The following is a 13,216-nucleotide window of genomic DNA, read 5'->3' as shown; positions in this document are numbered from 1 at the left end:
GCATTTTCGTCCCTTGAATGATTACTGTAAGTCTGTAAGTAAACTTCATTCTCGGGAGGAAAAGTAGCTCGGAGGAAAAGTAGTAGGGAGAAAAAAAGCTCCCTTGTTATACAAATAGCTATTAATATCATTATTGATTAATAAATAAATAAACAATTTATAAAAAAATTCAATAACATATTTACTTTTTGTCATTTTATTCACTTTGGCGGAAATTTAAACACAGCCATTCCTTAACTGTGTGAATGAGGTTAGCTTTGTATTTGTTGTAAAAATTAATGGCAAAATAAAATACACTTACCATAAAATTTCAAACTGCAATATAAAATTAGTTGTGACAACTGTTTATGTGATATAAAAAACTTCAAAATGCAAAAATTGGACAAAAACACAACAAAAAATTCAACAGATTGATAGCCACAAAAGTAAACAAACCAGAAATGTCACAAATTGTACTTAAACTCTGAAAACATCGCCAAGCCTCTTTTTTTGTGTCTATTTTTTTTCAATGTACTGAGTCTAGAGCGTTCATAAAAATAACATGTGTTGTTACTTAATAACAGGCGGTAGCTGGTTTGCCATTAGTTTTACGCGGGCAAGAGAATGATGCTAGATGAAAATTATATATTTTATCTCGCCAGGTATTACTGACTCACGGGTAAAGAATCGTAGGCTCAACTGTAAGGGGCTTTATTTTTCATACCTTTACTTTTGTTTTTCATTAGATTTATAGAACTTTGTCACTACATCTCCTAAATATATATCAAAATCCATAATTTTTTATTTCTTTTGTTTAAAAAATTAAATGAATATATTTTTATTTTAGTAAAGAACTAGATCAAATTGGAAAATTTTCCTTAGTACGATCAATTATGCTTTCCTTAACTATGGTTCTAGGACGCCTATCCATATGGTTATGTATCTTAACCTATGTTTTTACCGGACATGCGTTGACAGCATACTACGTGTTTACTGTAGCATCATTTTATGCATTCTTAAGAAATTCTGTTATTCTACTATTTCCCCAAGCGGTGGTCCAAATAGCAGAAGCTAAGGTATCAATAAAAAGGCTGCAAAAGTTTTTGTTGTTAGATGAGATCGTAATAGAAGATCCAATCGTAAAGACCAATCTTACCAAGAGTAGAAAAGAGTCGCTTGCAAATAAAAAATTCGACAAAGGTAAAGGGATAATAATAAAAGAAGCTTCAGTCAGATGGACCAATACATCTGAAAATGTTTTACATGATATAAACTTCAAAGCCAGTAGTAATCAATTAGTGGCAATAGTGGGTCATGTAGGGGGTGGAAAGACAACACTACTCAAAGTAATATTAAAGGAAGTAACAGTATTCCAAGGACTAGTTCAAGTAAATGGAACTATTTCTTATTCTCCACAAGAACCTTGGTTCTTTGAAGGTAGCGTAAAGCAAAATATACTTTTTGGACAACGCTATGATCCTGAAAAATATGAAAATGTTATACTGGTCTGTGCCTTACGAAGGGATATTACGCTATTCCCAAGCGGCGATGAAACATTAATTGAAGAAGGCGGGACCAATTTAAGTGGTGGACAGAAAGCTAGAATTAACTTAGCACGTGCAGTATACAAAGATGCAGATATTTATATACTTGATGATCCTTTGTCTGCTGTCGATGCAATTGTAGGACAACAACTATTTAACAATTGTATTTGTGGATACCTACGAAAGAAATGCGTGATATTAGTAACCCATCAAGTACACTACTTACACTCCACTGACTATATTTACTTAATAGAAGACGGCACGCTTAAATTACCTAGTACTTATCAGATTTTAGAGAGATCTAATAAAACTTTTATAGATCTTTTAAATAAAACATCTCAGATAAGAATCGAGCCAGATAAAGATGATGATAAAGCAGACGGTCAGCTTTGTCAATCCACAAAAGAAGAAATTGCTTTTGGTGCTGTATCCTTCCATGTCTATAAAAGTTATTTTAATGCTGGTGGACACTGGTCAAAAACGTTGATGATTACGCTAGCTTTTTTACTAGCACAAGTGTTTGGAAGTATGACAGAATTGTTTTTAGCAATTTGGTAAGTAAAAGACATATTCACGTTTGTTTTACTCATTGCTGTCATTATCGTAGTCACAATCGATTCTTTTCACAGACAGTTCCTGCCTATTCATATCCCAGTAGGTCTTCTTTAATCTTTGGTTGGCAAGGTTATTAATAAATAAGGGGTAAATAAGGTAAATAATAATAAGGTAAATAATTATATCTGATATAATTCTGAATGACCAATTCGAGACAAACAGCTCCCCACTCCTCAACCTCTTCAGTTAAAAACTTTAAAAAGGCAAACCCATAGTAATCTAAATCACTTGAGAAAGACACTCTGCCGAAACAGCTGTAGTCACATATTTGTAATAAATTTTGTGGAAGTATAGAAACAAAATTTTTCAGTGTTTTATTGTTAGATAAGTTAGTAAATGCTTTACCTCTAGGAGGAATTGCACCGTTTTTTAACCGAGTGGTTAGGCGATACTGCAATGAACAAAGTGAAATATTCAGAGATCATTAAAAAAGAGCAGATCCATATTTTGCCTGACAGTTAAAGGCATAGGCGCAAAATCTCAGCTGGAATGCTTTTCAAATGCATTCATTTTTTCTAATTCCGGAAAACTGATAAATATTTTTGAAATATTTAAACGCAGGATGAAGGATTAGATTATTACCGAGGGCCGAAAGTCACTTAGAATAAACAACAATTTTCTTTTGAATGAGATACAGTCGAACCCGCTTATTGGAATAGCCTTTGTGCAAGGCAAAAATATTTTTATAACCGGGATATTCTAATAACCGATCATTGGTGGCTAGTCGAAATAAGTGTTACCGAATATACGTAATAATATTATTTACATACTATGCCAATGTGTAGTTTTACATACTATGCCAATATTAGTTTTATTACATACTATGCCAATATGTATATCATAATATGTACCTACATAATCAGTGTATGTAAATGGTTTTAGGTCTTTTTATGTCAATAATACAGTAGTGTCACTAGTACTTATCTATGTATGTGTTCAATACCAAATTTCATTACATGTATGTGAATGAATACATTAGGTAATTAATATGAAATGTATGCGATATGTAGATATTGTCGTATTAAAATGCATATATAACAAAATAACTTTTTTTCTTGAGAAATTATTGGTAATTATAGCTTTTTCGTTGTTAATCCGTGTGGTCATCCTTAATCCTTAATCCATTGGTTGAATAGAAGTTTTATTGGCTTCAAGAAATGGATTGTTACATTCTTGTTCTTTTCCCTTCTTTTCGAATTTAACAAAGCCATAATTCGCATCTTGCAAACAAGTAGGTACCTACTCTCTGAGTGAATTCTAAATAAACTGCTTCTAACAATTTTATAACAGACAACAGTGCCTTTGTGTAGACAAATAAAAATTATTTTATGACCCATGCATTTGTCGGCCATGCTAAAGATCGAATTGGTATTCGTAACAAAGTAATAAATATTTATTACCCTAATAATATCTAATCCAGCACTACAGGCCGTTGACGACAAACCATAATACCAAACATAATTTAAATTTTTAGCAAATTGTAAAAAAATATTCTTTGACCTGCAAAATATGCTAATAAGCGGTATTATCTAGTTAGATCCTATTCCAATAAACAGATAAATTTATTAAGGCGTAAATGGAAATGTTTCGGGAACTTGAATTTATATTCCATAAACCGGGATATTCTTATAACAGGGATTCTAATAAGCGGGTTCCACTGTATTTGAAATTAAAAATCACACTAAATTTGTCTTTTTTATTCACCCCTGTAACTTATTAAAATAAACAATATAGAATATCAGTGACATCAGTGACTTTCGGCCCTCGGTAATAATGTAGTCTTTCATTCTGCATTTAAATTTTTTTAAATATTTATTAGTTTTCTCAGGATTCGAAAAAAAATGAATACGTTTGAAAAGCACTGGAGCCGAGATTTTGCGCCTATGCCCGCGACACTGAAGGCACTAGCATGTCAGGAAGCAACGTTCAGGCTGTTACGGGACTGACTGCTTCAGAGAACTGAATGAACTGGGCGGCCGAAACAAGATTGAACTTGTCTAGGTACTAGGGCATCAGGCTCATTGCCAATGTAGGCAACAAAAAAGCAGATCACATTGCTAAAAGATAATCGACGGATCAAGCGAACCGGCTGTGACTCTGAGAGGCCTAAAGGCGCTGTGAGTCTGAAAGAGCTAAAGGCTCCAGTACGTAGGACTATTTATAGAGGACTGCACCCGAGAAAGTCATGAGCGATATTGCAAGAGAACCCCAAAAGAAACAGAGGACAAAATGGTGGACTATATAAAAAAAGAACAGAGGAACTGCTCCATATGAGTAGGAACAAACGTGATAACAATAACAGATACGTTGATTGGGCATGCACCAATAAAATAATTCCTGACTAACATAGGCATGTTCGTCAACTGCAGATCGGCACTCTGATAAGTAACAGAATCTGTAAAACTTATATTACGCAATTAATTGGGGGCGCTGAATGGCAAAAGATAAAAACTGTATGGCGACAAAAAAGAGAAAAGAAAAGTCTCCAAGTACAAGACATGAACAAACTTCTACAGTGTACAAAAATTCTAGACTGGGTGTAGGAAATTACAATGGGTAAAACACAATAAGCAGTCATAACGTAGATATTTTTGGAACAGACGGGCCCAGGGAAGAAAAAAATATACAAAGTATACCATCGGATATCATCCCATTCATATAATTTGAACGGTTGTGGTGAACGGAAGAGACAGATAAGATGAAAAAATATTAATTATCAACCAATATTGTTCTGAAGCTATTTACTTGTGGCATTTTTGTACTCAACTATTCTAAATGGGAAATAAGCCACAATTTAACTAAAAAAATGATTTTATTAACGTCTCGACGTCCACATCGGATGTCGTGGTCAAAACACAAAATATTTTGTATTTTGACAACGACATCCGATGTGGACGTAGAAACGTTAATAAAATCAGTTTTTTGGTCAAATTCTAGCTTATTCCCCATTTAGAATAGTTGATATCGACCAAATTAAGATAAAAAGCCAATGGAATATACAACAGTGGAAATACCAAAGCTGGTAGATATATTAAGGAATAAATAAAATAAATATCTCGATTTTAAAAAGAAAAATTGATAAAGCAAAACGCGAAATAATGGAGAAAAATTCTTGAAATGGCCCGAAAAAGGTTGACTGGCCCAGGGCCGCCGCTACCATGTGTGCAAAGTGTGCATCGCACACGGGCGGTCGATTATAGGGGCGGCTAAACCAGGCCACTGATAATAATACTTTTTTAAAACGAAAATAAATTCAAAAAATTAAATAGTAATGATTCCAGATATCTATAAACTCTAATATTCCAAACATCTAAGCAAAAATGCCAAAAAATGTTATTTATTATATGAACTGCCCTTTTGCAGCTGTAGTCATAAAGTAGTTCCGGGAATGCTTTTTAATTCATAGTGGCTGGCGGCTTTCGGACTTTAGGATATTTTTATTCAATTTATTTATTTAATTATTTAATTCTGAACATATATGATTTGTTAAGAGAGTACGATAGGACAATAGGATACTTTCCGAGAATTTAGATAAGTGCTTGGTAAGTTGCTCTCATTGAGTAATAAAAAAGTCTTCTTTATTACTCAATGGCTGCTCTGTTATAATATTGTTCCTTTATGCTTGTGTATGGTTATAGATGGATTATAGTTCAGTCTAAGTTGAGAATTTTATGATTTTAGACAAGCTTTTGATCAACGATTTTGTTGAAGTGTGTCCGTTTCTTTCGCAAACTACTATATTTCAAATAGGCCTGGATCCCGCGTACCAAAAAAAGTTGATTAATAGCAAGCTGAAAAATTTGTTAATAGTTTAACGGCGTCTATAGTCGGACAAACTTTGATGTACAGGAACAATATAACAGGGGAAGTTTGAATTATGGAAGTTTAAAAATTTGGAACTTCAGATTACAAAAACGTCCCATGTATTTTGTCGGACAGAACATCCAATTGATTTGTTACCCTTTCATTAAACTCTCATTCAAAAATCAGACTGCTATTACTAAACCAACACGATTCCTGTCATTTGACATGTTCTTCGTGTTTCAATCATTAAAATGCAAAGTGGGTGATAAAAACCAGTCTGATTTTTGCATGAGAGTTTAATGAAATGGTAACAAATCAATTGGAAGTTATGTCCGACAAAATACATGGAAAGTTTTCGTAGTCTGACGTCCACATTTTTATCCTGTTCCACAATTAAAATTTCCCCTCTTCCAGTGTTCTCATACATCAAAGTTTGTCCGACTAGGCACCGTTAAGCTATTAATAAATTTTCAGCTTGCAATTAATCAACTTTTTTTGGTACACGGCATCCAGGCCTATATATTTAAATATATTAGTAAACAATTAAGCATGCCGAATGTTGTAAGTAGTCTTGTAAACAAAACTTTCACATGTAGGTGTTAGTGCAAGATTGCATTTCTGTATATTAATATTGACATAATAATAATATCTTTTTTTGATTCAGGTCTCAAAGTAACGTCGAGATCAGAACAAGTATTATTCATATACGCGTTACGGTCTATTGCACATTTCTTTAAATACTAGTACCTATGTTGAAATGACTAAAGTGTTGGAAGGGGGGCGGCAAATACTAAGTTGTACACGGACGGCCAACACTTTAGCGGCGGCCTTGGACTGGCCAATAATTATGATGATGAGATAACATAGAAATATCACCAGAAACTACTTTCATAACCGTAATAAAAGATTAAACTAAAATTAACACTGAAATGTCATCGATTTCTAGGGGTAAAAATATGCCGAAGGTACATGAATGAACGCGGTGTAGGTCGCGATCGCGGTCGAGGTTTACATCGATGACGGGCAGAACATACCGAAGATACTTTCCGTATCTTGTTTTGGTATCGACATCGCTGTAAACCGCGATGCAAGGTCGCGAGGGTGAAGGTGACACATCCTTGGTATATGCGATCTCATAAGAAAATGAAGGTTTGTTTTGATATCGATGTAGCGACCGCAATCGCAACCTACACCGCGCTCATCCATGTATCTTCGGCATGTTTTTACCCTAACAATATAAATGAAATAATAATTTATTTTTAATGTAATATAATATATCAAATGTTTTAGGGTAAACGTTGAGCAGAATATAGCAAGAGGAACAGTTTCTGGAACCTTTTGGGAACAAAATTTAACACTTCAATTATCTTTCATCATCTACAGTGCTTTAATATTTTTGAACGTTATATTTTCTACTATTAAATCGATATCATTCTTTAATTTCTGTTTAAACGCTTCAAAAAGGTTACATAAACAAATGTTTCTAAACGTTCTATATTCTCCAATGTCTTTCTATCATGCAAATTCATCAGGAAGGATATTAAATCGATTTTCTAAAGATATAGGAGCTTTAGATGAAACATTACCAATGTGCATGTTAGATGCTTTGGGGGTAAGTAATCATTTTCTTATTTTATTTCATTTATCATGTTTATTTCTACATAACAGTTTGTTTCATTAGTCCAGGCTGTATCGTCGACCCCGTTAGGTAAATTATTCCGATTCAATTTTTCTTGCACAAACTTACTCAAAAATAGACTAGTAAGGATCTGTTTTTAGGTGGATGTGAGAGGTGGCATTCAGATTTTTGCGGATAAGGTTAGGTGATAACTTCGTTAATAATAATTGAATTATGCTCCTCCTCAAATATGCCCGGAACATTAATAAAAAAATAAAATATTTAAAAATTTCAAAAAATTTCGTTTTTTTTTTGTCTAATTTTTTTGCTTATAACTTAAAAACTGTTCATTTTAGAACAAAGTCGTATAGGAATAAAACAAAAATAATTAAATTTTATATCAGATGCGATTGGTTAAAAATGTCTTGATTTATCACCCTTGCTTCAAAATAGCAATAAATATAAAATAAGGTGGCAAAACAAGCCTGTCCTTATTCAATTATTTTCCATCACTTAGGTTACACTTGGAACCTTCCTAATTCGTTTAGATAATTTCTGTAATATGCTAAAACCGTACACCAAATTTCATTAAAATTTACATACTAGATTTTGCATAATAATTTTGCAATCTAAACTATTTTTAAAAAATTAAAATTTTTTAAAATCTTGCACAACAAAAACTAAAACATACAAAGATTTGTGAATTTTTTTGCATATAAAGAAGTACTCCACCTATCTAATGCACTTTACATAATTCAAATCTGATTATTTAAGCAGCCTCAGCAATGTTTTAAGATTATAAACAATTTTTTGGCTTATAAACAAATTAGTGCTGTGGCCAAGAGGGGGTGCTACGGGCTCCTTTATTTAGATGGACTTACCCAAGTTTTTTATGTATTTTGACCCGTAACACGAATTTTTTGGGTAACAGTTTAACCGGATATCGATAAGATTGTTATAAACAAACAACTTGAGGAATTACATAACATCAATTTTTCGCAAAATAAAACATCTTTTTTGTGTTTCTTGGATAATTCTAAGCAAAAAATATTCTTACAAGTTTTTTCGTAGGATGCATAGTTTTCGAGATAAACGCGGTGGAACTTTAAAAAACACGAGAAATTGAAATTTTTTAAAGCGAATAACGTTATATTTTAACGAATTAAATTTTTTATTATTAAACAAAGCTATTTGTTTATAAGCCAAAAAATTGTTTATAAATTTAAAACATTGCTGAGGCCCCTTAAATAATCCGATTTTAATTCTGTAAAGTGTATTAGATAGGTAGAGCACCTCTTTATATGTAAAAAAAATTAGCCAACTTCTAAATGGTCTACTTTTTGTTCAGAAAGATTTTAAAAAATTTGAACTTTTTTAAAAACATTTAGATTTCAAAATTTATTATGCAAAATATATTAGGTCGATTTTAATGAAATTTGGTACACGATTTGAGTATGTTACAAATAATTTCCTAAGCGAATTACTAAGGTTCTAAGTGCCACCAAAGTGGTTAAAAAATATTGAATAACAACAGACTTATTTTACTCCCTTATTTTGTATTTATTGCTATATTGCAGAAAAGGTAATACCTTAAGACATTTTTTACCAGTCGTATATCATACAAAATTCAATTGTCTTTATTTTATTTTTGTACGACTTTGTTCCAAAACGAATCGTTTTAAAGTTATAAGCAAAGAAAGCAGAAAAAAATCGATGTTTTTCCAAATTTTTAAATATTTTAATTTTTTTAGTAATGTTCCGGGCATATTTGAGAAGAAGCATAAGTCGATTATTATTACTGAAGGTGTCACCTAACTTTATCTGCAAAAATCCGAATGCCACCTCTCACATCCAAAAATAGACGTTTTTTCGCAAATTCTTACTGGTCTAAAAGAGATCCTTAAAAGAAATCCACAAGGTGCCAGGCGGTACCGTGGTCGAAAAATTGCTTAAACAATTTTTTAAACAAATTCACAAAAATGATATTTTCACTTCGGATAATTTTTTTTAGATCAATTGAGTCATTCGGAGCAAAAAAACGTTTCTTGTGATTTTTCTCTAAAATTGATTGTTATCGAGCTATACGCGATTTAAAATGTGAAAAATGCAAAATTAACCATTTTCAAGGCTTAATCACTCAAAAATGAATAACCATTTTCAATTTCGTTGCAAAACGAAAATACCGCCGAACCATATTCTAGTCCAATCAGAGAATGCTGCAAGCACCTCTACCGGTTTCAAAACTTATTAGTCTCTCATCAGGAGGCACATATGCTGCTCTCCCTGATCCAACCAAAACAAACCCCAGCATGCAATCCCGGATTGCAACGAACGAAATGGCATAGATGCCCTAGCGGCAACTGCTAGCAAAAAGACTAAGTTTTCACTCTAATGGCATATAAAACAACATAATGCTATTCTACACCCCACCAGAATGAAAACAATGGGAACCTTCTCTGGTTACACCTCCGAGGCTTCTACAATTTGCAAGCCATACGGATGCTGAGACTAAGGAAGATGAGGGAATTCTACAATTTACAATTCACGTCCCATCTGCTCAGCGCGTACATGTACATTTACTCTGTGTGGAGTATGAAGGGAACCATTCTCGTTGGAACTTTACCGCGCTGAGCAGATGGGACGTGAATTGTAAATTGTAGAATTCCCTCATCTTCCTTAGTCTCAGCATCCGTATGGCTTGCAAATTGTAGAAGCCTCGGAGGTGTAACCAGAGAAGGTTCCCATTGTTTTCATTCTGGTGGGGTGTAGAATAGCATTATGTTGTTTTATATGCCATTAGAGTGAAAACTTAGTCTTTCTTCTTAATCACTCAGTTAAAAATTATTATTATGAAACTTAGAAAGTCACCAAATCCAAGTTTAAAGCCCCTTCTAAAAGATCCTGAAGAAATTTTTATCATTACTTTATTAGTATAAGCTGTTATGTATTTTTAATTAATAAGAATGGTGGCCGTCAATGTGAGTGCGAGTGAGATGCACCATTGGACTGCCGGAATGGTGCATCTCTCTAAATAAATGACGAATATATCAAGAGTGCAAGAAAATAACTTAGAGGTGCAACACGAGACTATTCAAATGATGTAAGAATTCTGTTACTTAGATCACTGGTAAAATATAAAAACAACACATCCAAAGAAATTAGAGAAATAATATGCGTGGTAGCCGCTGTTATTTTGGCCTAGGTCCTCCACTAAGAGCGAGATTATGCCAAGAGCAACAAAGTGCAAACTTTATAAAATAATAATACGCCCAGTGCTCCAATGCTTCAGTTTACTGAGAACCATATAAACATGGTCTGTGTAGGAAGGCGATATAATCTCTAACTCTATAGACTTTTTGGTGGTGCAGATATCGTGAAAACCATAAAAAAACCGCTCAATATGGGTAGGTCACGTTATGCGGATGGATAAATTTATTCTGTTAAAATAACTAAGCCAAATAGATCATTTGGAAGAACAAGAAGGGGCGACCTAAACTCATATAACTAACGATGTGAAGAAGATTTAAGGTAGTTGGAGTAAGGAGATGGAGAAGACAGGCACTTGAGAGGGAAGGATGAAATAATGTTTTGAAACCGGCCAAGGCTCACGAAAGTCTGTAATGCAAACTGACGATGATTGGCTCATCCGGAAGAAAAGTGACACAACTCAAAAAATGCATAAATCGAATTATCTTGTTAAATTGAGTCCAAATATCCTATACTTTTAGCAGAAAAAATATCACACAGATGTTTACTTCTAACTTCGAAAGTTGGGGGTAATATTATTATTACTTTGACAGTAAAATTAATACTTTTATTCTGGAACAATGATACTTTTCAGTTATCCTCTGACATTCGACGTGAACTTCGTTATTTATCACAAAAACTATAGTATTTCGAGAAGGATCCTAGGTATTTTTTGTTAATTTTAAAAGAAGTGGCCAATATTTTAAAAGAAAAGTGACATAACTCAAAATTTTGATCTTTTTTCTTTGTTAAATCAGATATCATAGTTTTTTTGGTTTTGCCTCTTACACAATAATTAGAAACATTCACTTATCCGTATACTTCGTTTTAATTTGCAAATTTTAGTACTTACTATTTAAAACTTACAATTAAATTAAGACCTAAATAATCTATTTTTGTCTCCCCTGAAAAACGGGGTTTTTGAGTTGGGACACTTTTTTCCGGATGAGCAAATGTACGATATAAAACAAAAAAGAACTTGATTCATTACTGGTATATTTGGTTTCTTAAATACCCTTATAGTTTTTAGTTCAATTAGTGTTTGGTATTGATATCAATATTGACACTCAATATTTTCAGATAGGTTTAATTGTTGTCTCCATAATAATCGTAATTAGCATAGTAAACCCATGGATTTTGTTACCAACATCAGGACTGCTAGCAATTATGTATTATATGAAACATGCTTTCCTTGTATCAAGCAGAAATATTAAAAGAGTGGAAGCTGTAAGTAAGTGGTACATACTATTTTAAAACGTGCTTAACTCTAACTCGGGAGCAGTCGCACACACTTCTGTCACGTAAGCAGACGCGCGTAGCCAAAAAAAATGTCACAATACGGATTTAAAGACGAATCTAAAATAAATTTCTATTTTATTATATTTTTATTTACTTTTTATGTTAAAAATATCTATTTCTAACAATTTTAAAACTAATTGGTTCTCGCCAAAGCCATAAATTCCACAAAAATAAATAAAAAATAAAAAATTTAAAAATTCCCACGCACTACTATAATCATCCTGGAGGCACTTACGAGTGGAAAGTTTTGCTACAAAATTTTTCATTAAGTTATCATGGAAAAGGATAAAATGTTAGATTTTTTCTAAATGCGCGACTCCTGCCGGGTTAATTTCTGTATTTTGTGACCCATTCAGATTGGAAACACTCTTATGAAATTTATCAATCAATTTTAACAAATTATTTTTAAATATCTAATCTTATAAAATCCTAATGCAACAAGTCACGCAGTTTGTCCGGTGCGGTTTCGATATGTAAACTTTGAATGACGTTTAAGAACGTCATTTTATTTTGTTATATCTTTTTTATAACAAATCTTCTTCTTCTTGTAATAGGACTATGTCCTCTTTCTTCTGTTACAGTCTTTGCTACGATCCGGAGCTCCAACTCTCGTGCCATCGTTTTTTGGGTCTTTCTATGGGTCACTTGTTGTTGGGCTTCTATGTTTTCGCCCAATGCGCCATACGTTCAGGGTCTACCCGATCTACGTGGTCTCTCCACATGCGTTGTCGCGCTCTTGTCCATCATACTACGTCTTGAACGCCTAGCTCTCTCAATGTATCTTCGTTTCGTATTCTATCTCTGAGTGTGATACCTCTTATGGATCTTAGGGTTTTCATCTCTGTTGTTCTCATTATTTGTTTGGTATGTGTTGTCTCTGCCCTTGTCTCAGCTGCGTATGTCAGTGTGGGTCTAACACGTGTCTTATAAATGCGGACTTTGCTTTCGGTGCTCATATATTTATTCCGCCAGATTATATCCCTCAGGAAACCAGATATTCTCGCTGCTTTCGTTGCCTGCGGTTTTGACTCTTTGCCACAGATGCCTGTCGCTAGATATTTCCACACCTAAGTATCTACAATCCAGTACCTGTTCGATTATATGGTCGTCC

At 33.3% G+C, this 13,216-nt stretch overlaps 1 protein-coding gene across 1 annotated transcript in view; it reads left to right on the top strand.

Annotated features, from left to right (window-relative positions):
- The window catches only part of LOC114345942 (ATP-binding cassette subfamily C member 4-like), a 116,395-nt gene that overhangs the window by 68,426 nt on the left and 34,753 nt on the right, over nt 1-13,216 (top strand). Inside the window, exons 7-9 of the mRNA XM_050649859.1 lie at nt 827-2,077; nt 7,233-7,554; nt 11,887-12,037. Coding sequence (XP_050505816.1) covers nt 827-2,077; nt 7,233-7,554; nt 11,887-12,037 — 1,724 coding nt within the window. The remainder of the gene's footprint in view (nt 1-826; nt 2,078-7,232; nt 7,555-11,886; nt 12,038-13,216) is intronic.

The sequence above is a fragment of the Diabrotica virgifera genome, chromosome 4 (assembly GCF_917563875.1).
Source record: "Diabrotica virgifera virgifera chromosome 4, PGI_DIABVI_V3a".
NCBI lineage: Eukaryota > Metazoa > Arthropoda > Insecta > Coleoptera > Chrysomelidae > Diabrotica > Diabrotica virgifera.
The sequence above is the reverse complement of the archived record's forward strand: the minus strand, read 5'-3'. Positions and strand labels throughout refer to the sequence as shown.